The 27,448-nt window shown below is 32.0% G+C and overlaps 1 protein-coding gene across 1 annotated transcript; it reads left to right on the top strand.

Moving 5' to 3' along the window:
* Positions 1–8,922: 8,922 nt before the first annotated feature.
* On the top strand, positions 8,923–26,369 carry LOC143043325 (lysosomal proton-coupled steroid conjugate and bile acid symporter SLC46A3-like). The gene is made up of 5 exons (XM_076215693.1): positions 8,923–8,998; positions 19,749–20,860; positions 21,761–21,844; positions 23,444–23,600; positions 26,150–26,369. The coding sequence occupies exons 2-5, from the start codon at positions 19,759–19,761 to the stop codon at positions 26,238–26,240; spliced, it is 1,434 nt and encodes a 477-aa protein (XP_076071808.1). The 5' UTR covers positions 8,923–8,998; positions 19,749–19,758; the 3' UTR covers positions 26,241–26,369.
* The last annotated feature ends 1,079 nt before the right edge of the window (positions 26,370–27,448 follow it).

The raw sequence follows: 27,448 nt of genomic DNA, 5'->3' as shown, positions 1-27,448 counted from the left end.
TATAGAAACGGAAATGAAAAACACGAAGTGGTACAGTGTAGACAGAGAATTACTAAAGGTCAAAGGGGCGTGTCTTTTTACCTTTGCAGGTAAACCACATTCTTAAATAACGACAAAAACAAAAAATAAACAACAAAACAGCAACCAGCAATAGAACAGCTATAAAACTGAGCCTATTAAAGTAAAAAAAGATAGCATACATGTAACTAAAGTGCTCTGATTTAGTTATTTGCTTTTATATTGATGATGTAAACACATGATTATATTTTGAAGACACGGATGCGTAAATACCTTGCAACAGGCCAATGTGTTGTTTGTCTCTTTTTTCTTTGTTTGCTTTGTCGATATGTTGGTTTGTAGTGGTTTGTTGTACCGTCCAATATGTTTGGTAGTCACCGTGTTAAAAAAATAAGAAGATGAGATAGTGTCAATAAAAAATCTCTGCAACAGAGATCAAATGACGTAGTAATTAAAATCTACAGGTCACTGTACGGCCTCCAACAATGAGCAAAATCCATACCATATAGTCAGCTATACAAAAACAAAATCTCAAATGCAAAGCAATTCAATCGGGAAAATACAAAGGCCTATTAATGTACAAAAACATTTTTATCGTTCTTGCATTGCTAGGACAAAGGACATATTCTCCTATTTTACGTTGACTTGATGCAGTTGTTTACAATGTTATCAGGAGTGGAAAAATAATTAAATATGGCAAACAAAGATTTTTGGCAAACATTAGTTTAGTTTGTTTGCAGTATTGTCTGGGTACATAATAGATAATGTGAAAGTCAACACCGATGTTGATCGATTACATATTTCTTTTTATATTTACGTGATTTTTCTACTCATTTTATTTTGCATAATATTTGTTGTAAAAATTGAAAATCTCAAGCCAAGTGGAAGCTTTTGAGGTATATGACAAACGAATTTAAGTATTTTAATTGTTGTTGCTGTTTTAGGTTTTTTCTGGAAGTATTGAAGCATTTTTATTCTGGTTTCTTGAAGCTGAACTTTGTAATAATATATTCAGGATTTTGTTAGATTTCAAACTGTTTGTCAGAAATTTTAATCTTTTATTATGCTGGACGTATTATAAACACTATCAGTCATCTGAAGAGTTTGCACATCGCATGCTTTGCTTATTTTGTACGTTTTAAATCGTACTTATTACTCACGAATGTTTGGTATGTACTGCCAATCGAGCTTCTGAAGGCTAATAACCTTTTAAATTAGTTTAATGTGGACAGCAGTGACATCATATTGTAGTATAATAGCACCACGTGAAATGTCTGTAACAATTCAGGGACTTCATGGTGGACTTCAAGTTGCTTTCGGTAAGCATTTATATGGATGCATTTCATAGTTAAAAAATTAGTTATGATTCTTCATGGTGAAGTGCTATACTAGTATGCTAAGCCAAAAGTATTCATGGTTATCAATTTTTTTTTTTTTTTCAAAGGGTTACTTAATGAGCAGTGCAAACAATTCTTTCCTACTGTTATAAAAGTGAGAGGTTTATTTAGCTATAAAACCAAGTTCAATCCACCATTTTCTACATAAGAAAATTCCTGTACCAATTCAGGAATATGCCAGTTGTTATCTATTCGTTTGATGTGTTTGAGCTTTTGATTTTGCCATTAGATTAGGGACTTTCCGTTTTGAATTAATTTCGGAGTTCAGGTTTTTTTTGTGATTTCACTTTTTCCTGCCCAACTGGCTCTGGTCTCGTGGAAGCAAAATCGCCTCAAATGTTGGATGTCTTGGGTTCGAACCTCAGCTGGGTAACAAAAAAGTATTTGGAATTAAAGTATGCCGCTTTTCCGTTTCACGCGGCATTCAGGAGTAAGAGCAAAGGATGGTAGACTCGGGGTCAGAATAATATATCAGAGTATGGTGCAATGTCTTTTTGGTGACTGTTACCCTGTAAGCTACCACGTAAAAATCCGTTTCAGCTTGTCGATCTATTACAAAGTAGAGTCAATATTCATACTACGTTCAGATGTTATCGCTCTGAATATGCATTTAATTTGCCGCTGGACGATAAATTTACAGCCATCAATCATCATCTTCATCCTCTTCTGCATTCTTGTCCATTATTTTCTGAAAATATCGTGATAATATCAAAATTGTCTCACGTTTTATTCCCAAGCCTGCATGAATTTTTGCATCACAGCATAATCTTCCTCTTAACATACGACAAACACATCAAATCATAGTTTAGAGGACCTTTCAAGTAATAGTGTTTGTCAATTGCAGCACAAGTTCGTTACAATTATATTTTAGCCAGGAGAGTCGTATTGCTGCGAAGTAAAAAATGATATTATTAAAATTGATACTAGTAGTTTATTAACAAAAAGTGCATCGTGAACAAAATTGGACACTTTGTATATTTCATGCGTCTAAAGAGTTTTCTGGATTTACCTTCACAAGGAACGCACAAAGCAGAATATTTGAAAGCCAATTATGTATGAGAATCGAAACAGAGTTGAAAATAAGTTTCTTCATAGTTTACATTTATGAGCGAACAATTTTAAAATGATTTTGCCCGGCATAACAAATGCAAATTAATCCTAAAACATACAAATACTAATAGACAAGGACTGCAACAAACGACAAACACTGGCATATTATACATCTTCAGACCATCAAAAGAGAAAAAAAAACATTCCAACTGCATTAGGGAGGCTATTAAACCTGAATCCCTTGGTGTTGAAATTAAATAAATTTCTAGATTTAGATATTCTTATATCAGTTTTATTGATTTAGTTGTATGAAATTACAATAAAAGGCAGAATGAGAAATATTATTAAAAGTTAACGCGAACATAATAAATATTAATAGGTTAGATGATGCTTATACTGGCTATCATAAAGTCAGTATCAGTATCTTTTAGTTTTCAGAAGTATTTGTTGTCTGTACATGTAATCTATACAAGTAACCTTTGGTGTAAACAGAAGTTTAAGTACATATTCTTGTAAACCACGCAAGTTGTGAAAATACATTCTATAGCGAGGATCTAAAGATTGCCGCAAAGAAAATAGTTTGTAATCTAAGGTTCAGGTCTTGGAAGAAAGTTCTCTTTTTATTCGTTATGTATATTCTATAATTTGCTTTTCATTTTGTACTAGTATAGTTATGTCCAGAAATGGCCAGTAATGATGCTTCATTTAATTGCAAGAATTTATATTTCCATAGTTTCAGTAAAAGTAAAATAAAGGACAATGAATAAAGAACTTAATGATATATTTTGAACTTTAATGTTATTCATTAACATAATATTCATATTTATGGATATAAGAAGATACAGTGGAGATCAGTTCTAACCTCTCATAAATTCTGTCAGAATCTGTCAGGAGAACTGTTCTAGAACAGTATGTAGAACTGTCAGCCTGACACCTTTTAGTCAGTTCTAGGTTAGAACTGTTTTAGCTAGAACTGATTTGGTCAGGTCTACCTAGAACTGATTTGGACAGTTCTAGCTAGAACTGATCCTGACAGTTCTACCCTAGAATAGTTTGAGACAGTTCTAGCTAGAACTGACCAAATATTTGGTCAGTTCTACTTCTAGAACAGTTCTACGGTTAGAATTGATTTCAAATTCTACGGCTAGAATTGATTTATAAATTCAACAGCCAGAATTAATTTATAAATTCTACGGCTAAAATTGATTTATAAATTCTACGGCTAGAATTGATTTATAAGTTTTAAGAAATATTTGTCTTAATATAAAGGCTTCGGCAAAATAGCGATTAATATTATATAGAGTTTTGCTATTTTGCCGGTTTTATTTCAGATTTATAATCGGCAAGAGAACATGTTTAACCCCGCCATATTCTGCATGTATGTCAGTGCCTGTTCCAAGTCAGGAGCCCGTGATTCAGTGATTTTCTTTTGTTGATGTGTAGTATAAAATATTTGTTTTTCTTTCATTTTTTGTACATAAATTAGGCCGTTAATTAGTATTATGGGGGGGGGGGGAGGGTTATTATTTGAATTGTTTTACATTTTTTATTCTGGGAGCCAGGATGGCTCGTTATCACATAACAAAATTATCCTCATTAACCAAATGTAATATCTGTTTACGAGTAGTTTTCATACCTCGAACGGACCTGTTTAACAAAAATCTTTTGACCACATCAATCTAAACTGACATTATTTGCTCTTCAGTCTTTCTGCAAATCTATATAGCTGCACAGTACTTCAGTTTTAATTTTAGGTCAAGAGGGACTGTACTATACAAGTTACAGCAATATTGGAAAACTATTTTGTTCGCATCAATTTATAGTTCCAGCATGCAGGGGCAGATCCAGCCATTTAAAAAAAAGGGGGGGTTCCAACTATATGTTCAAATTCAAAAGCATTGATCGTCAAAAAAAAGGGGGTTCCAACTCCTGAAACCCCCCCCCCCCCCTTGATCAGCCAATGAGCATGTCCTCTTCTTATTCAAAATATTGAATCATAAACAAATATCAGTAGTTTTCATACTTCAGACTGAGTCGAATAATAAAATCTTTTGACCGCATCAACCAAATCTTACCATATTTGCTTTTTTTTTTTTTTATGTAAATCTAAATAGCTGCACAGTAATTCAGTTATAATTTTAGGTCAGGAGGGACTGTAGTATATAAATAACTATAATATTGGAATTGAGAGTGCCAGCATTTCCTATTTTTATTCAAAATATCGCATCAGAAACAAATATCAGTCATGTCAGTAGTTTTCATACCTCAGACTGACAGTAACATGTAATCATGTAACAAAATTATTTGTCTGCATCAATCAAAACTGACCATATTTGACAGCATCAACCAAAACTGACCATATTTGACCGCATCAACCAAAACTGACCAGATTTGACTGCATCAACCAAAACTGGCCATATTTGCTCTTTTTGTGTAACTCTTATAGTCGCATAGTAAATCTGTAATATTTTTATGTAAGGATGGATTGTAAAATCATGAAAATACAAATGATAGAAATATGGGAACACAATGCTACCTAATTTCATTTGCATCAATTTAAAATGCCAGCATGTCCTCTTTTTATTCAAAATATTGCATCATAAACAAATATCAGTAGTTTTCATACCTCAGACTGACTGGTATAACAAAATAATTTGTCCGCATCAACCAAAACTGACCATATTTGCACTTTATTATGAACATGATGTGAATCTTAATAGCCGCAAAGTAAAACATATATATTTTTATATCAGGATGGATTGTTTAATAAAAATGAAAGCAATATTGGAAAATAAAATTATGCTCACATCAGTTTATAGTGCCAGCATGTCCTCTTTTTCATCAAAATTTTGAATCGTAAACTAATTTCAGTAGTTTTAATATCTCAGACTGACTCATGAATATAACAAAATTATTTGTCGCATCAACCAAAACTGACCATATTTGACAGCATCAACCATAACTGACCATATGTGACAGCATCAACCAAAACTGACCATAATTACACTTTGTTAGGAAAATCTTAATATATATATAGCCGCATACTAAATCACTTATAGTAATACATATACCGGTAACGATGGTTTGTATAATTCAAATGACAGCAATATTAATGAATATTGGAACACATTGGCTACAAAAAAATTTCCACATCAATTTAGAATATCAGCAAGTCCTCTTTTTAGTCAAAATATTGAATTGTAAACAAATTTCATTGGTTTTGATATATCAGACTGAGTGAGAGTTGTTTTAACAAAATTATTTGACCGCATCAACCAAAACTGGACTTATTTACACTTTATAATGTAAATATACATGTATATGGCCTCATTGTAAACATGGTAAACCAATGTTATTTCTATGTGAGGACGGATCGTATGATAAAAATGACACCAACTTTGAAACACAATACACCTTATTGCTAATCCTGGCTGACCCGGCCTCTTGAACTTTTGAAGCATACAACAATGACTTTTCCATTGTGGCGTCAGATATTTTGTTTTATGACGTCAAAATTTTACGGGAACCTGTGTGATATCCAGTAATGGCAGACAAATTGCGACAAGGTGTATTTATACCATATCTAAAAATTTAGCGCGCCGTTATTTCCTCTCTGTATCCATGAACCGTCATTAAACATGCTAAAGTGACTTTTTAACATGTTTAAGTCAGTAGTTTGTGATGGTTTTTTTTTTTAAACAAAACTATTTAATGGTATCACCCAACACTCACATGACTGATTCATATACTTTATTTTAAAAATAAAATAAAAAGTACATGTATGGGAAGTTCTCTTCTTGGAATAGTATACTGTTAATATAATTTGAAGAAGGCAAAGAAAAATGCATGATTTTGTTTGTAGCCGAACGTCCAGGGGCAAATGTTTCATTCATGTTCAGATCCAGTATATTTTTCTGAGTTCCAGACTCCCAGATATCATTTATTTATATAATCGTTATGGATAAGTTTGGCTAAGACGAGATGGTGCAAATGTATATATAGTTTTTTTACGTTACACAACACTTTTTTCATTAATATCCCATAATTCATCCACTGTACAATTTTCGTTTGAACATTTGTCAAAACAGAATTATAAATGAATGTAAATCCAAGGCAAACAAGGTAAATTACGATTAAAATTCCATGAATCAAATGTAGAGTTTTATAAATTTAGGAAGAGACTGTTAAAAACGGGGAACGAAGAAACGTAAACAATGATGTTTCCGTATACAATCTTATAAAAATATCTCCGATGAGTTGGATAACCTTCTATTCACTTCGATATTTGTACATGTAACGTAATAAAAGTCGTTTGATCAGTAAAAAAATATAGAAAATCTGCTATTTAATATATAGCAAAGTAATTGGAAGTGATTTATTTCTTCTAAATTCTAAAGTGCCCTTACTGCAGTGACGTCATTTAGAACTGTTCTACAGTCCTGACTGATTAAGTCAGTTCTGCTGACAGTTCTACGGTTAAAAGTGATTTGGACAGTTTTACCTAGAACTGATCCTGACAGTTCTACCCTAGAACTGATCCTGACAGTTCTACCTAGAACTGATTTAGTAAGTTCTACCTAGAACTGATTCTGACAGTTCTACTTAGAACAGTTCTAGGGTAGAACTGTTCTAGGTAGAACTGTTCTAGGACAGGTTAGAACAGTTCTATGACAGAATATTCTGACAGTTCTATGACAGAATATTCTGACAGTTCTAATGAGAGCTTAGAAGTGATCTCCACTGTATGATATGTGTGCCAATGAGACAACTCTCCATTCAAGTCACTATGTATAAAAGTAAACCATTATATAAATGGTTTTGAGACAGACATTGGCGGATCCAGGCGTGGGGGGTCTGGGGGTTGGAACCCCCTTTTTAGGCCGATCAATGCATTTGAATTGGGACATATAGTTGAAACCCCCCTTTTTTAAAATGACTGGATCCGCCACGAGCCCTCATAAACTTTTAAAACAGCTGATGCACCACTATCCATAGATTTTTTTATATATAATTTGTCAACATGTAATTTATATCATGCTTTTTTCAAAAATATTATTAAAAGAATGGGTCACGGGGCTTATTTTCGTGCTACAGATTGTGCAAAATTGACAGATCTGTATAGATTATACATGGAAAACCCAATTTTCTGCCATTGAACGTAAACTACACAAAAGAAATCTGATGTAAAATATGAAAAGATAGGTCTAGTAATATGCTTTTTGGTTTTCTTGCTACATGATAAAATTGGTTAATTCCTTATACATTCTATTATAAAAGTAACGCTATCTGAATCATCTGTCCTTTCTTTTGGGTTTTCTCCCCTTATGTGGCAAAGTTTTGGGGGAACAATTGAAACTATAGTTGTTTTTTTTTATGTGTAAAATAAAACATGTCAGTTTCTATATTGAAATGAAAATTCTAACACATGCATTACTTACTACTCTCTCTTATTAAAGATCTAGACCAATTGTTTACTGGTAGTTCAAAATCAAAGAGGAAGACACGCTATCTACCTTAATCAATTTACAAAACGTTATTATATCCTTTTACATTACAAAACAAAAATATGGCAAGAAAAATAACTTAAAAACACTTTGCGAAGATTACAAATAAATGCAAAGCATTCCCATATATGAGTAGAAATAAATAAAGGCAACAGTAGCATACAGCTGTACGAAAGTCATTAATCTATTGAGAGAAAATAAATCTGGGATACAAACTAAAACAGAGGAAAACACATCAACTATAAGATAAAAACAACGAAACGACAGAAACACTTAAGTGCAACAACAACAACAACAAAAAACGACAGTGTAACACACACACATAAGAAAATACTTGGTAGTAAAAAGAGGAATATAAATTTGAATAAAAACAGGTAGTGATATCTGATTCTATGGAATGGTAGCTATGCTACATCGCATGCAACACAGAACGGACGGCTCAGATCAATGCAAGTTATATTGTGTAATATGAGATAATAACCCAGAAACAATTTTGTGAGAACATAACATACATGTATTAAGGATAATATATCAAGTATTCGTTCAGACACAACGTATTTCTAATTCGCTTTGACAACAACGACATATCATTTCTCTGGTGATGTTACCAACCAAGAACAATTCTGCCTAAATGATTCCTGAGTCAGCAATGCACACCCTCTGTCAATGAAATCAATGTATTTGACAAATGTACTTTAACAGATAATTAAGAATGTTCGCTGTTACATTTAACCTTTCCTTTTAAAACAAATTAAAGCCTCTCCGAATCATCTTTAGTAATTAATAGAAAATGATATATTACAGTGACCCTGATTTATTTTAACTTCTACTGCAGAAACCGTAGCTTATACAGCTTAAAAGGTTTGGGCGCTCGAACAGTATGGTGTACAATATGATAAATTATCACAAATACACACATTTCAACTATCTAATATAATTATCAAGATAATCATGTCAAACAAATAGTGTGTTGAGAAACATATTTTGTACTACGTAACATATATTTCACATATAAACAAGTTTTAAAAGGTAAGTTGTTTTTGAATATAATATGGTAACTATAATGATAAGAAGATGTGGTATTATTGCCAATGAGTCTTATTTCCAAAAGAAATAAAATGACATAGATCTAATAACTTATAATAGATCACCGTATGTCTTTCAAAAACGAGCAAAACCAATACAGCATAGTCAGTAATATAAGGCCATGAAATACTTTCAAACGAAGAAACTAACGGCCTGATTTATGTACAAAATAATGATCGCAAACCAAACAGATATATAGCAATAAACGACAAGTTCGATTTTGATCATTTTAATGAAACTATTTGCGAATATTTAAACACGCATTTCCTCTTTTTAGCATTTTCTTATCGTTCTATCATAAAAAAACCTCATATAATCGAATTCTTGTTGGAATTAATTCGCTGCATAAATAAATAATCACAATTACGTATATACGGAGGAACAATCCAGAAATCAAAACTGCGGAGGGTAATATTTAGACACTGTGTCATTTGTTATAATGAATCTACCTTCATGATCGAAATAAAAAGAAAAATGGGATTAATCATCAAAATCTAGTAAAAACCCTTCAAATGTAATGTGCTTATCAAAAGGTAAGGACAACTCTTTAAAGTTTTTTTGTTGTTTATCTCAACATGTTTGTCTATTTTTGTTTACCCTCAATTTGTCTATAGTCAGGACAAATTATAAAATAAACCATTAAGCCAGGAGTGTTGACACCACGCATTGAGGAAATATAAATTATTTTCGTCAAAGGGAGAGGTAGATTATAATGTAAGCTGACAAAACGGCAATCCCTAAACAGTTAAAACCAAATAGACATCTAGAGTAATACATACAGTTTTCGACGGTATCTGTAGACAAGTGAATAAACGAAGAATCAGCTTCTTGGAATAGATTGCACTACTAATGAGTGCAATGTCGGGTGTGTTCTCATTTCGCCTTAGCTGTGAATTCCAGGTAAAAAATATACTAAGGCCAGATGGGAATTGAACTGAGGCGAAATGTGAATTAAGATAAAAATATTAAATAAACAAATTAAACCTCTGTGTTTTTATAGCAATTTTAACAACATTTAATTAGTGAATTGTTTCTCTTAAATTATTATTTTTAATAAAAGTGACCATTTTTATGGTTTTAAAAGAAAAAAATCCATAATAAAACATGAGTTAGTAGGAAAGTTGCTTCTTTTATGCTTAATTTAATATAAATTTAATTGTATAAATTTTATGCAATATAAAATTCTTAATAATCAGTCAATTATCCTTCATATTGTGCAACACAAAGAGTTAGAAAAGAAAAACAAAATGTATTCCCACAAACTTGTTTACATATATTACAGAAACTTTAATAAACTAAATAAAATAATATTGTTTTTTTTTAAATTGTGTTTATTATAGATAGATAGATAGATAGATACTTTATTCTCTAAAAACTAATTTTAAAATACAAGTTTACAGAGAAAGATACAATATAGATACATTTACAATAGTTAAGGTAAACAAATACAGTAAGATATTTTAAAAGTACAAAATTCTGATTTACATAGTCTGTATAATCTTTGAGTGCGCCTTGTCTTTTTCTTTTTTGCCTGCATTCGTTGTCAAACCATGATTTATACGATTTCCGTTTTTGTGTATTGGGATGAAATATTAATCCACATGACAAATTTGCTCTCATTTTCTATAAGTCGGACATATTTTAAAATCTCATCTTTATAACAAATTATTAGGATCGTCTATTTGATAAGCTTGATCTGTTTTTCATTTTGAAAGTATAGCCAGGCAGGAATAAATGGTCGCAGTTGTTGGTTTTGGTTTCTTGGAAACATAATATATCGTATTTGGTTATAAGGTCAATAAATTCGGGATATTTCATGCTTGTCTTAATTCCACATTAATTCCATATAAATTTAAGCTTAATATTTTTAATTTTCTAATTTAATATTCACGGCAGTTTAGCTTACACTGTTTATGATTCAAAGTTTTTATATATATACATTTGTATTTTCTGCGATTTCCTATGACGATGAGCTAGTTCTAGATCTCTTGTTCGGCCTACTTACAGTATCATTATTTTCTTTTGGGGAGGTTTGGCTTTCCTCTATATTGTTTTTAGAATAATAAACTTTGCCTTCGATACTTAATTTGTCACGTATCAGACTAACTCTTTTCCCATTTCTTTTCGCGTCTTTCATGACAGGATATAATTTTCTTCTCCTTTCTTCAATTTCGATAGGAAATTGTAAGTTCATCCCAAACTGAGGTTTTTCTTTTAACTTTGGCCCTGCTTCTAAAACTTTTCGTAGGTCAGTAAAATATACGAATTTCACAACAATAAGCCGTGGTTTGCCCTTATTTTTGTCTGCCCTACCAAACCTATGGATATTTCCAAACTGTATATCTTTTTTAATTGAAAGTTCATTCGAAATGAAGTTCTGAATTACGATTTTGGTATCTTCCTCGGGTTTCTCCTCAATTCCACTAAAAACAAGGTTATTTTGCATTGACCTGCATTGCAGGTCTAAAATTTTCTCCCGCAGATCTGACACATTTACTTTGTTAGCGGCGTTAGAGGCACCTTTCAATTCATTAATATCTCTCTTAGCTTCAGTTAGTTCTTTTTTAAATTCCACTGCATCTTTCTCTAATGTATTTGTTCGTTTTTTAAAATTGTCAACTTCTTTTTCAATGCTTGTCACTTTACTCGTAAGCTCGCCAAGTTTTCTATCAATGCTTCTATTTTATCCGTCCTTCCTTCAATAACACCTAATCGGTGATCAATTCTAGTAAGTAGTTCAACAATATCTTCTTCCATATTTTGATTACCAGCATTGGACTCCATCATTTTATTTTTGACGTTATAACACTAAATATTGCGGGATTTTTGCAAAATTAAGGCAGATTATCTTACGTTGCTAAGAAAACTTTTTTGAACAATAAGAAAATGGCGGCGTTCGATGGCGACGTTGTCGGCTTAAAAAATACTTTTTATTTAACTCGATAGAAACGGGAAAATGTCACAAAAAACTATCCAATTGATAAATGCTTACTTAAATTCCTTCTGCCTCTGTTCTGAATCTTCGTTTAGTATGTTTAATACTAATTTTTCGTTATTTTCGGCAGAGCAAATTTTGCGCAGCTGCTTGGTTACCTATCTTAATAATCCAAGGTAATCTTTATAATATTAAAGATAATACATGTAAAAATATAAAAAAAAGAAGATGTGGTATAATTGCCAATGAGACAAATCTCCACAAGAAACCAAACTGAAACATATATTAACAACTATAGGTCACCGTACAGCCTTCAACAATGAGCAAAGCCCTTACCGTATGGTCAGCTATAAAATGCCCCGAAATGACAATGTAAAACAATTCAAACAAGAAAACTAACGGCCTTTTTTATGTACAAAAATGAGGAGAAAGGCAAAGAAGTATAGAGAAATAGAAGAAAGATTCACAACTTTGAAGGAAACCCGACACAATGGTACAACTGACTATATTCAGTATGGTGATGCAGCATCTTTCATCCTCAAACTTAGAAAGTAAATGAACTTTGAATATTCAAATGTGTATATCAGTGACTTGTTTTTCCCAATATAAACTATATAGAAATCTCATAGAAATAATTCTTATGTTATATTAGTGCTTTTTTCTCATGCTACTAATTATAACATGTACATTTTCTCTATTAGTATGCAAATTTAAAATTGTGTTTTGAATTCAGTGCTGATTCAAAAAATAAATATTTGTTATGGTAGTATGATAGTATTATATTTGTCTTTATTTATTCATTGAAATATAAAATATCCATATACGATTTGTCATATGTAATAAAACTTTATTTACAAAATATAACACATGAGTAAAAAAAAATCAGAAAAGGAAGAGCAACTATAAAAAAGAATTATTTAAAAAGTGGGACACCAAATATAAATAATATTTCATGGTAGAATTTGACATCAAAATAACAAATAATAACTAATTGCAATACCAACAAAACATAACTTAATTGCAATACCAACAAAACTTGTACGACTTTGCCCCCTGCAGAGCTATAGAAAAATAGTATATTAATAGAATTTATGTAATATACATAAATTCGGTTATTCTAGTGGAAAGTTTTAATCTCGGCCGTTGCAGTGCTTTCCTTTATAAATTCATATGTAGTCGATAAGATGTATAGTGGTGACGTCAATTTGACGTTAGCGTTCTTTTTAACTTTGAGCTGCAAGTGAACAGACGTGTATAATTACAGAGAGAAGTATTTTGAAAATATCAAGTTGAATTGCTATAGTGGATATTAAAGTTGGTATTTTATATATGTATAATAGGCAAAGAGATATATGGATAATACAAAAAATTGTTTTAATAAAAAAGAATTGTAAAATAGTTAGAAATTGTTGAATTTCGAAACGGCGTGGCCGCCACGTGATGCCGAATATGAAATAAAAGAAAAATTATTTAATCACAATACGACTTAAGTTAAAGAAATGATATTTTTGTTGTGACTTTATATTTGGTGAACAATTCACCCAGTGATTCTGCTGCGGAAGTAATTACTTCGTAGAACACGACATACTATCAATTCAACAAAAACGATACATACATCGTTTGAACGGCTACAGCTTTAAGATATATTGTCATTGATTAAAGACTTTTGGTTACACACACAAACAAAACGAATAAATTTTAAATAAGTAAATAAATAAATTTAATAAAAATAAATGAATAAATAAATCTATTTGTGAGTTTCAGTATGTTGAGAAGAGGTACCAGGAAGCGTACAGCATCAGCGAGAGCTGGAGTAAGAAGGACCCCGGTGGTGTCGAAGGGAGTTTCGTCACGGGCGTCAGTACAATCATCTATGACGGTTACAAGGCCTGAGGCTATCTATACAAATTCTGGACATGACGGCGCTGCCATACCAACAACTTCAACAGTATCAAAGACAAGAATGTTGATGCCAACATTTTCTAGCAATCAGGACAACTCCGTCCACATTCCGGACATGTTACCATGGCAACCGAGACGAGCAATAGACCTCCAGCCAACTGTTGATAACACACAGTTTGTGTCACAAACAGGTAATGTGACCAATAATGATTATGTACAAATTCCTAATAGAATTGAAAGTGTTCATGAGAATCTAGGCATAAATGTAACACAGTCAATTAAAGAAAAAATATTGAAAGGGGAATTCATAGATTTAGCTTGTCTATTAAATAAATTAGTCAACACGGGTTCTGACAAACAAAAGTTGACATGGGCTCAAGAGGAATTCATTTTACAACCCATTTCTCAACAATCAAAAATTACAAATATTGAAAAGTGGACAGATGCTTTCATCATTTTTATTTATATTTATTGTGCTGTGCACGTAAACCGATTTAAGGAATTGTTAAAATACATGCACACAATACGCCTTGGGGCTCAAAGAAACCAAGGTATGGGTTGGAAAAATTATGATGAGCAATATAGACTAAGAAAAGCTCATGAACCATCCAGTTTATGGAGTAATATAGACAATGAGCTTTGGTTGTTATATATGCAACCAGTGAATACTATCTCAAATGTGTCCTTAAATGTATCTAATAGTAATATTCAAGACAGTAGTGGTCAAGGTTTTATGATGTCATAGGGTCTATAAAAAATAAAAAGCCTTTTTATTCAATTAGAATAAATAATGATCTCAGAGAAGATGAAAAAATTTGGCTGATTTTTATGGAACATTTTAACGGAGATTGTTATCTATCAGAAAACACGTGGATAACAAATGAAACGTTGCATTTGTACACTGACAGCTGTGGTAACTCTGATTTAGGTTGTGGTGCATATTTTGATGGTAAATGGGCACAATATAAATGGCCGGAAGCATGGTCAAATATGCCAATCATGAGGGACATTACTTTTTTAGAGTTAGTTCCAATTGTTTTAGCTATGTTTATATGGGCATCAAATTTCCAAAATCGAAAGATTTTATTTCGAATTGACAATATGGAATTAGTTAGCATTATCAATAAAAGAACTGCCAAATCGAAGCGTGTGATGGCAATTATTCGCCCCCTTGTTCTTTTTACAAGGCAGCACAATATTCAGTTTAAAGCACAACATATTGATGGTTGTAAAAATGAAATTGCAGACTCGATTTCTCGTTTTCAGTTGAAGAGATTCCGGGAACTAGCACCCGGGGCCGAGTCGGTTCCAGAAAACAACCCAGAAGAGTTCAGACATTTGATATTGAGTCTGAAACAAACAGATTAATTAATTGTTCGCTTGCTCCTTAATACGAGCTTTAAATGCTTTGGCTAAATTTAGGGATAGTTTTGATTTAGATCATAGTTTTCCAATACCATTGAACCACATTACTCAGTTCATTGCATACATGTCTTGCTTGGACATGGCTCCATCTACGGTGAAATGTTATATCTCAGCTATCAGTTTTTAATAAGATTAATAATTACGAAGATATGTCTCCATTAATTGTTGTAAGGAAAATGATTGATGGAATGGCAAGGTCAAAGTTGAAAAGACCTGACAGTAGATTACCTATTACTTTAGATCTGTTAAAAATATTATAAAGATTTTGCCCGCATTTTGTAGCTCCAGATATGAAGCTGTCTTATTTTCTAGTGCTTTTTCAATGGGATTTTTTGCATTTCTGCGAGTTGGTGAAATGAAACTGCATGTGGCAGAGAAGAGTCTAATTATGCCATAAACATGAAAATGTGGAGGTTACTAATCATAATATAAAAATATACTTGGCGTCCTCAAAAACAGACCAGCTAAGTCGAGGGACTTCAATTTTTGTGGCCTGACAATCAGATGTTGGAATTTGTCCGGTAAAATTACTGCAAGAATATTTAAAGATTCGACCTCGAATTAGTGGTCAATTATATTGCCACTTTGATGGCTCTCCGATGACTCGATATCAGTTTTCAGGAATTCTAAAACAAGCCCTGGGGTATATTGGTTTTGATCAATCAAAGTATGGGACGCACTCATTTAGAATCGGTAGTGCTACTTCAGCAACTATGCTTGGTTTTTCTAATGAGCAAATTAAAGTAATGGGTCGTTGGAATTCCGATACTTTCAAAAGTTATATACGAATACCACAATTTTGAATAAATTTCGTTGAATTTGATGGTCAATTTAGAATATTTCATGTCAATACATACATGTATTAAATTGTAGGCCATCTTTGATAAGAAATGCATTTGTACACGCAAGAAGTAGAACAGGTGGTGTAAATTTAGGTCTCCATAGAATAGGAGTTAAAATTTGGTGGCAAGGGTATGGTGGCATGGGTTTAAAAGATTTGGAATCAACAATAAAAAGACTGATGAAATATGAAAAGCGCCGAAATATCTTGTCCTTCATATTGCTGGAAATGATTTGGGGAAGACAAAACTAGGGTTTTTAAGGAATGAAATCAAGGCCACCTTGGAGAAGGTACAAAGTTATCTACCCAATAGTTCGATTGTCTGGTCTCAAATTTTACCGAGAACAAATTGGCGTCATTCAATAAGTCAGGATAGCATGATGGCATGCAGAATTAGGATAAATAGTGCCATTGCATCATTCGTGTTAAAGAATGGGGGGCATTATATAAAGTATCCAGATATTCTTCCTAATAGTACTTTTTTAAAGGAAGATGGTGTTCATTTGACTGATCTAGGAAATGACATATTTCTGAATAATTTGCAAGGTGCGCTTGAAATGTTTATTTGTTCTGGTTCTTATACATATCCAGATACATTTGGTACTATATAGTATGTGTACATCTTAAGTAATTTTAAAACAGTATTGGCCACAGTCCTATCGCAGCTTCATCCCCACTTTAGTGGCGGTTGATCAGGTACGGTTGAGTTTGACATATACCGTACCTAATCAATTTGGCAACTTCGCTGCGTGTGATAAACTACAGTTACAGTTGTCTATATTTTAGTGATATTAAAAGTACATTTTGTGGATCGCTGTATCCCAGGATCCAACAGCTAAGTTAGTTGATCGCTGTATCCCAGGATCATACATCTATCTATCTATATATATCTATCTAGTTATCTGTAGGTTGCCAGAGGTAACCAAAAAATGATCTATACATCTATGAATCTAGTTATCTATGAATCTATCTAGTTGAACAATATATATCGTTGAATCTATATGTGTACATATTTAAATTTGTGTTTAATAATAAAAAGCTGTGGTCAATACTGCCAATAAATCTTAGTTTTACAAGCCATCTCGAATAATAGAATTTATGTAATATACATAAATTCGGTTATTCTAGTGGAAAGTTTTAATCTCCGCCGTTGCAGTGCTTTCCTTTATAAATTCATATGTAGTCGATAAGATGTATAGTGGTGACGTCAATTTGACGTTAGCGTTCTTTTTAACTTTGAGCTGCAAGTGAACAGACGTGTATAATTACAGAGAGAAGTATTTTGAAAATACCCACCCTCCCTCCACTATATAAATAGTTAAACCATTTAGTTTTGTTTGGGTACTGCTCTTTTGTTCTTTTTATTTTCAGGTACATGTATATACGAGTAGTTAGAGTTCCAGTATGAAAAATTCTTCTCCATTGATGATTTGCCATGTGATGTCAAAAATTGCAGTAGTCAGTTAGATGTTGGTTGTATAGAAACATTTGATCGTTAAAAAGTGAAAAATGTGTTGGCAACTTCGCTGCGTGTGATAAACTACAGTTACAGTTGTCTATATTTTAGTGATATTAAAAGTACATTTTGTGGATCGCTGTATCCCAGGATCCAACAGCTAAGTTAGTTGATCGCTGTATCCCAGGATCATACATCTATCTATCTATCTAGTTATCTGTAGGTTGCCAGAGGTAACCAAAAAATGATCTATACATCTATGAATCTAGTTATCTATGAATCTATCTAGTTGAACAATATATATCGTTGAATCTATATGTGTACATATTTAAATTTGTGTTTAATAATAAAAAGCTGTGGTCAATACTGCCAATAAATCTTAGTTTTACAAGCCATCTCGAATAACGGGTGTTACACGGACTCTTTTTAGACGATACACGGACTCTTTTTAGTTGTTACACGGACACCTTTTATGAATAGAATCACTCGTGCATGATAAGTGAGTTCATGGGCACTTTAACTTTCAATTAGATTTGAACTTTTTGGTTCACCGACTTATTTCCTGTCTTTTTATTGAACAAAATATTTACGTTAGCATCAATATCTTTTTTCCAGTAAAATACTATTCATATCAGTACACTAAGGGTTTAGACATTTAACTTCAAAAAGGTGGGTGGGGGGGGGGGTGTATGGTTTCTCCTAAAAAAGATATTTTGATCCCAAATTTTACGAGAAAAAAATTATTATGGTCAACAATGGTCAAGCAGATGACAAATTAATGTTTTGCATGATTCCTGATTTTCCGAATACCGTAAATAGTGCTAATTTAAGCAAAAACATTTGGGTGGTAGCGTTGAAAAGTATATAGTTAATATACTCAAAAAAGAACATACCGCGTCCGAGCCCTTCATGAAGCAAAATATTCGGTCAATAAATGTTTTCTTCAATATATGGACATGAATAGTATTTTGGACAACACTGAGAGTAAAGATATGATGATAATGACGTGTATATTTCAATAAAAATAAGACAGGAAATAAATAAATAAAAATCAAATCTTATCAAAAGATAAAATCCCTATCAACTCACCAATGCACGATTGATCCTATAAACAAAAAGCGTTCATGTAATACACGTCCAAATAAGCAGAAAATCTAGAAGAAAATCATTCAACTTATGTCATCAACTTTTGGGCTGTAATTTAAGCTGCGAGTGGATCATAATGTAACACGTGTTTAATCCCGATCAAAACACGCAGATCTAGAGACGAGCATGAATTTAAAAAAAAAAATAAAGTATATGCCTCAATCTATATAATATTTAGACAAAATCCATTTTTTTCATAAATTTATACATTTCATTCACTTATGAAGTAGGAAATTCATTCTTTTGATACATTTATATTGTTATCGAATTTATATTAGTGGCGGGTCCAGGTCCAAATCCAGGACAAATAAGAGAGGGGGCAACTTTATGTCCCCATTTAAATGCATTAATCATAAAAAAAGGGTTGTTCCAACCCCCGGGAACCTCCACTACTGAATGTTAAATTCGTGTATTTGGCAACAAACGAGCGATTCTTACGATTTTTTTAAGGGGGATGGGGGGGGGGATGTCATGAATGGCACATTCTGCATTTTTTCATCAAAAATAAAGATCACATTCGTTTATTTTAAAATGAATTAGCCCCCCCCCCTTTTCCCCGCTTTCCTTTTCATCCATAAAAATTAAACGTTATCCTTCTTACCGCTAAATTATTACTTTTTTACGAAGTTGCATTCTAAAAAGTCTTAAATGTGTACAACATTCATCTTTTACTTGAAATGGTTCTTTTTTTTTATCAAATTATAAGATTCCTGATTTTTTTTCTTGAACACGGTTGAAGGTAAATGAAAAAAATAAAGGAGTTTATACTGTAACTTACATTTACTGCTTTATGGCTATCTAAGTTTCTCAAATGTTTAGTCTTGTAAAATGTATTATTACTTTCTTGAAACGTCGTACAAGTCAGATAAAAAACAAAAGTAACAAAAGAAACAAGCCGGTAACAACCAGCCGAATAGTTCCATGAAAACTTTGACTAGAGACTGGCAAAGTTGAAATAATTTTATCATCATATAAAAATATATTTCAGAATATACAAAATGTCTAAAGAAAAAGAAGATGAAGAAAAACCGGAGGAAGAACAAGTACCAAAATTAAGAATTCGCCATTTGCTAATGCCAGTAATTATAATACTAATGACCTTCGGGAATGTTGTTGTCAGTACGGCTGAAACTCAATTTGCTTATTATGCAGTTCAAAAGGAATATAATATAAGCAGTGTTGTATCAGCGGCACGTCAGTCATTATGTGAGGCAAATAAGTCCTCACCCTTGTTCAAACAGCAACAGAAAATACAATCCATAACTGCAAACTGGAATGCGTACTGCCATCTAGCACAAAGTGTTCCGGTTCTTTTAATGTCTTTGATGGTTGGATCATGGAGTGATGTGATTGGACGCAGAGCGGCATTAATTATTCCTACTTTTGGTTTAATTTTTAAATCTGCCTTTTTTGCAATAGGTATAAAACTGGAGTGGAACATATATACCTTTGTGATCGCTTTTTTCGTTGATGGTTTGTGTGGAATGTGGATAAGCCTTTTAGCATCAGCATATTCTTTTACTGCAGATTTGACAAACTATGGGAAAAGTAGAATGTTTGGTGTAGTTTTTGTAGATATGACGCTTGGCGTTGGTATTGCATTAGGAGTATTCACATCCGGGTATATTATTAAGTTTTTAGGATTTCTATACGGATCTGTACTCATGGTTGGGGTAGGAGTTTTGCTCTGTTTTCTGATTAGTTTACTACCAGAGAGCAAAAGGTCAACAAATAAAATAACATCTACGACACAATTCGAATATCTTAAAAATGCAGTTTCTTTCTATTTCAAAAAGAGTCCTACGAGATACAAGTACATACTCCTTGCAATAGTATTCTCATTTCAAACGCTGCCTAATATTGGCAGGATCAATGTTCAATCACTTTATGTAATGAATTCTCCCTTCTGTTGGAACTCTGTACGTATTGGATTGTTTGGAGGAGTGAGAAGTGTCGCTCAAACAATTGTGGGCGTATCATTGGCATGGCCTCTTTACAAATGTATGTCAAAAGACGCCATGGTTATTATTGGTTCACTTTCTGCGATTGGCTATTATGTCCTGACAGCACTTGCTACAAACGATATAATGATATTTATGAGTAAGTACTGGTGGATAATTTATCATTTACTTACGTCAAAACGTGTAAATACAATTACTAGTAATCAACATAATTACAAATGAAAAACTGTGTTCAACTATAATAGTTTGATTGAATCTAAAAAAAGATCTGCACACCAACGACACAGATAACTTTAATAAAAAGATTAAAAACACATTTATACATTTCTAATTCCTTTGAACTAAAAAAAATCACATACTGACATATACATATGGACACATCAGTATCAAAATACAATTATATAGCTTGTCCACTTTCGAAAAAACATAAACATTTCTACTGCAACATGACTTTTAGTATAATTGGTCGTTGCTTTACAGTTGATTTTGTTTGTACATATCATATGTTTCATTCATTTCAGTTGACAGTCAATTTCAAAAACATTATTTTTATGTAAATGTAGTTATTTTTATTCAAATGGGTTCACAAATAGTACATGTTTTATCCATCAACTGAAACTCAAGCAATCTTTTATATTTACATGAGCTAAAACAAAGGGAAGGAAACTGTCAATAATTGAATTGTATGCGACTGTCATACAACTGAGAGGGTTAGCTTTCTATAAAACCTGGCGTAAACCACCATTTTCTACAAAGGAAAATGCCTGTATCAAAATCAGGAATATGACAGTTGTCATCTATTCGTTTGGCGTGTTTGAGCTTTTGATTTTGCCATCTTATTACGGACAATCAGTTTTGATTTTTTCCCGGCGTTCAACATTCTTGTCATTCTCCTTTTTACAATTTCTTTTACTAATGACTTACTACCGCAAAACAAAATACAACATAAAACCAGTAATGATGGTAAATTTTTAATACTGTCACATTAACACTAATTTGATTTAACATGTGTATTATTGCTTTACTATTGTATTTTCAGCTCCCGTGGTAGGTCTTCTTCTGAACTTTCCAGTTATTGTAATACGATCTGAAATGTCGCAAATAACACCAAGAGAAAGACAAGGTAATAGGTATCCTTCTGTATTGACAGTTAGTTTCCTTTCTTAATTATCAAATTAAAAAAATTGTATTAATATATTTGTTTTTATAGTGAATAAGATTTAGATTACTTAATAAGGTTGACTCCCTTATCCCTATATTTTACAAATTTACCTAATATGTCTGGGGTTTTCTTTTATCACACATCGTTGTCAATATAATGAATTTGCATGCACCTGGGAGGTTTAGCTAACTATAAAACAAGGCTTTATCCATCTTTTTCTTCATAAGAAATACTGTATCATGTCAGGAATATGGCAGTTGTTATCCATTCGTTCGATGTGTTTTGAGCTTTTAATTTTGCCATTTGATTATGGACTTTGCTAGTGAAAGTTATGCAGTTTTCTAAGAAACTTTACTCAAGTCGGCAATGTAACTAAGGGTAGGGAAAGCAAACAAATATCATCAATAATGCTCATTATTTGTAATCTAAAAAGTTTTAATGCATTACAATGCTATGTAGAGGTAGAGGTGTTATGGGGGTAAATTCCAATCTACAAAAGTAAAGAATTACAAAATGTATAACACAATTTGTTTTTTGCTCAATTTGTGATATTATGATTTACTAATGATAATTGTTGAGGCTTTTCAGTCGAAAGATAAAAAAGTTTTTATTTGTTATTCGGAAATATTGAGCAAAATGAAAATCTGAATAAAAAGTTTTTGTCATGATTAAAACAATGTGATAAATTATCTGATCGATACACATATTTGACGTTCTTATATTTCCTACCGGTACCAGTGGTGTGAAGTATGAACTTTTACTTCTACTACTAAACATTGAGGTTAATTATTCATTTTTGATTTCAAGTGTAACATTTTTATAGGCATGTTCCAATGTATGAATAAGTAAATCAATGTTATTTCTAAGTTAATGAAACAATGATTTTATAAGTAATGTTATAGTCATCATCTTTTATTTAAAACAGTATTTATTAACCCAAAACATATAGATTTGAAAGCTAATTGTCACACTTGGTACCTTTATAACCATCATAATCCTAAATTCTGCGTGTGAAATGCCAGTTTTATCATATTATTGCATGTGAAAGCATAGTTTCACACAAAAGTCCTTGTAGGTTGAAATAAATTCAATACTAGTAAATGTTTTAACACATTTATAGTTTTAATGTTATGTGTACATTACTTATGATTGTGGAATCAAAGACGTTACTACAAACCTTATTATATCGCAAAAATGCCAATAAACAAACTCGCAGTGGAGTCAACAAAAAATTATCATAAGGGAAATTAATGACTAACCCATTTGAAATTCGTTTTACTATAAAGATAGTGGTAAGAATTTCTATCACGCTCTTAAACATACAAAACAGCGACCTTTCAACAATAAAAAAGAAGATTCGAGATCTAATAGATAGTATTCGGTTATTTAAAAAATACAATTTTTTTAATAGAAATGTTGTCGTTGAACGGATGTAGACAGTACCCGTGTTGTTATAATGGTTTGAAAACCTTTCCTGACCATTAGATCTATTGGTACTATTTCCTACATCAATAAGGTAACATTTCATTTCAATGTTAAACCAAAATAATTGAATTTTAGGTGCACTTTATGGAAGTATAGCCGCCATCGATTCTGGGTGCTCTCTTATTGGTTCTGTGCTTTCAAACCTCCTATATGGCGGAACTGTTTCGGTTTATAGAGGATTCTCTTGGCTAGCCTTTGGAGGTTGCCATATAGTTGGCTTATTATTCTTCGGGTAATGTACCAATTTTAGATATTTATGCTTTTTTAAAATTATTAATAGTCTATATTGCTTTAATTGATTGCCGTTATTTGTGTACTTTGTACTCGAGACCGAACATTTTTTCACTGTATTGGAATCGGTAAATTGTCATTCAGTTATTAACAAACTGAATAAATTATTATTTGAACTCATTAATTTATTAGGTATGCTAAACTTCACTACGGCTTTTTATGTAAACAAATTGATTTCAACTTGATTTCCATTAAAAAATTTAAGTAACTATTCAATATTCAAAATTCATAAATGCATGTATACAATGAATTGTTTCTGCTGTTAATGATACAAATTAGACAAAATAGGCTGCACTGACTTTAAGTGAAAGAGACGTAAGCGCAATAACCCTAAAAACAAATTACATAGAAGTCAATCGATGCAAGAATTCAGGTATGTTCTAAATTCACTGTGTTTAAACGAACATAAAATATCTATGTGCTAAATCCTTCTAGATTTTTTTGTGTATTACAGGGTTTCCCCTGGGTCAATTATTTTTTTCGCCACCTCTTTTGCCAAAACAATATATTTTTCGCCACTTTATTATTTTTTTCGCCAAGTAACATAAATATATTTTTAGTTTAAAATTTATCTTTTTTTTCTACCCCCCCCCGCCCCCCTCCCCCTTTCCTTCCCTTAAATAAGATGATTTCGCCCTTATGTACTAAAAAGTGGTTTTTACAACAAAACAAAAGTTTTTATCACATGAAATTGACCCTCATTTTATGTGTAGTTATTACATTGAAGGGTTACTCTCATTCGAGGGGTTGTTCCCAACCTTTTGGATATATTTCTTCATATAAAACGACAGTTTTCTTTTCTTGACCATCATAAATGAAAAAGTTGAGACGTAAAACTATGCTTGAAACCGTGACGTGTGTCACTCAAACGACTTTAAAGTAGTCTCCCTAATCAATTACCTATATTAAGTAAATGGATAATTAAAGTTTTAAATCGGAAATTTTTCTTGGTTTTGAACAGTTTTCGTCACAACAGCTTTCTTTTCTAAACTATTTTCAAAAGGAGAGGAGACGTCAAAAATTTGCTTCAAACACGTGCGTCACAAAGTGGTAAATAAATTATGTATGTGACATTTAGTGGAAGCCATTTAACCATATCATGTTGTCAAACAATTCAATCAACACCTTTATTAATTAGTCCTTTGTTGTCGATAGCTATAAAATGCAATCAGCTGATTATTGATTTTCTGTCCAAATCTTAATGAGGTCAAGGTAAATTCCGAGTATAGTCTGATCCGGTAAAGTCCGAGAAACTCGAAAAAAAAGTAAATAAACAAGATGGAGGAAAACAAAATTAATGTTATATATATTTCTTTCGCCAAATTCTTTCGCAAATGACGAATTTTTATCGCCACAATTATTATTTTTTCGCAAATTGCGAAAATGGCGACCGCCAGCGGAAACCCTGGTATTATACATATCTGAGCGCATTCAGATATGTACCTTTATACGATAAAGGCATAATAGAAAACATAGGTAATGTTAGGCACAATTATCATCACAATTTTAATATTAGTAACACGAGATCAAAACATTTTTTCAAACGTAAATTTCACAGTTCATATTTTGAGTTCGGAAACCATGCACATCCTCGAAAAAAGTCCTTTATTAACATCACAAAATCTCAATTTGATCAACAAAACCGATAAAAGACAGCAATTAAGCATCTACAAAATATATACAAAACATATTAATTCTATATACACAGCTTCAATGTATTAAAGACAGAATTTTTAATGAAAATTAGACTTCAGTTCTAAACAAACGTACAACAATGATCAATGCCAAAAACGCGATATTTTAATATCGTACGAACTTTAATTATATACTGACCACTAAAACCGGTTTACAACTAATGTGAAAACACAATAGAAGAAATTGCATACTTCAAAATCATACACGAACCGCACATAAATATATGTATATCATAATACAGCTCGACATTCAAAGATTTAATAAAAGAATGCAGTTACTTCGACCTTACGTTCAGCATTTACATTCATATATATTTGTTTCTGTTTGTATATTTTGAATATTTATTGCGCAACAATTATATCATTGAGACGAAATTATATAATTCTAGTTCAATAATTTATACTTACCAATAAAAACATAATTCAAATGATTTTCTCATTATGTCGTTTGCATAGTCTGTTCAGTCGACATAAAATAAAATAACTCATATATCAAATTACAAGAAAAAAATCAAAACGGAAATACATATATCTTTTAACATGAGTAATATTTCCCCCCATCTTTTGGCATTTTAATAAATGAACATAAAACATACTACAAGTGAAATCATTATACTCTCTTATTATATGTATATACATAAAAAAAACCACCACATCATCTGTTCATTTCATTTTGCTGAACATTGTAGTTCTTTAATATACATGTGTATATAGAAGATTATTGATTTTCATATATGATTGATACAAGAAACAGTTTGATAAAAGAGTTTAATAAATATCTTCTCTTTTAATGCAGATTGTATATGCTGACAAACAAAGAAGAAAAGAAAAAGGAATACAATGTAGATAAAAATCATAAACACTTTAAGTTTGTAAGACTTAATTAATTGTTGCTCAGAAAATAACACAACAAGTGACACGACCTACGTCAAGTTTTGACAATGTTCATTGATATTGTAATCAAACACCTCAGTTGAAGCGAAATATGTAAAGGTATAAAATTTTAATATAAGCAACAGTGGTTTACCGATGTGCCAATCGCTTTAATTAATTAAGAATAGACATACCAATATGGCATACGAACAAATCGCATCTACAGCAACAGTTATTTAAATGTGACATTTTGAGTGAATTTGAATTTGCATGGTATAGAGTGATGCATGCACAGCAGGAGACCCTAACCCTGTGGACACATTCGACCTTGCTTCTATTAAAGTTCATACAATTCAACCAGTCTTTGTTTTTAACTTGATTTGTAAAACAGATATTTGAAAAACTAGAGATAAAGGATACTACAGATACAGTTAAGTCGGCCTCATATCTTGACTTAAAGCTAGAAATTGACAATGAGGGTCGGCTGAAAACCAAACTTTCGACAAAAGAGATGATTTCAGCTTTCTAATTGTGAAATTTCCATTTCTAAGTAGCAACATTTCAGCAGCACCTGCATACGGGGTATATATCTCCCAATTGATACGATATTCCCGTGCTTGTATTTCCTATCATGATTTTTTTTTATAGAGGGTTGATGCTCACAAGAAAGCTATTAAACCAAGAGTTCCAAATGGTGAAGTTGAAAGCATCCCTTCGTAAATTTTATTGACGCCATCACGAGTTGGTTGACCGTTATGAAATAACCGTTTCACAGATGATATCGCAAAAGTTCCTTACGTCGTATCTACAATCCCCTTCCCGTTCATGAATGTGACCTACCGAATTAGACTATTTACCGGATTTGTAATAACATGAGCAACACGACAGGTGCCATATGTGGAGCAGGATATGCCTACCCACCCGGAGCACCTGAGATCACCCCTAGTTTCTTTTGGGTTTCTTGTTGCTTATTCTGTAGTTTTCTTTGTTTTGTCATGTATACTATTGTTTGTCTGTTTGTCTTTTTCATTTTTAGCCATGGTGTTGTCAGTTTATTTTCGATTTATGAGTTTGACTGCACCTCTCGTATCTTTCTTCCCTATATAAAATAAGCCTTTATTAACGATTAGATTATCCTGGATACATAGGTATTACATTACTCATCTATGATATATCTAAATGAAACGAAAAGATATCAAAATAAATCGAACACTCACTGACA

This window comes from Mytilus galloprovincialis, chromosome 8 (genome assembly GCF_965363235.1).
Source record: "Mytilus galloprovincialis chromosome 8, xbMytGall1.hap1.1, whole genome shotgun sequence".
Taxonomy (NCBI): Eukaryota; Metazoa; Mollusca; class Bivalvia; order Mytilida; family Mytilidae; genus Mytilus; species Mytilus galloprovincialis.
Note: the sequence above shows the minus strand (reverse complement) of the source record. Positions and strands in the feature narration are given on the sequence as shown.

What these genes read in the sequence shown, in the direction of transcription:
- LOC143043325 (XM_076215693.1), top strand. Translation starts at nt 19,759, where the DNA reads ATGTCTAAAGAAAAAGAAGATGAAGAAAAACCGGAGGAAGAACAAGTA. An exon ending in AACACCAAGAGAAAGACAAG is followed by an intron (nt 21,845 to 23,443) that starts GTAATAGGTATC and finishes ATTGAATTTTAG; the next exon opens with GTGCACTTTATGGAAGTATA. An exon ending in GTTGGCTTATTATTCTTCGG is followed by an intron (nt 23,601 to 26,149) that starts GTAATGTACCAA and finishes CTTTTAATGCAG; the next exon opens with ATTGTATATGCTGACAAACA.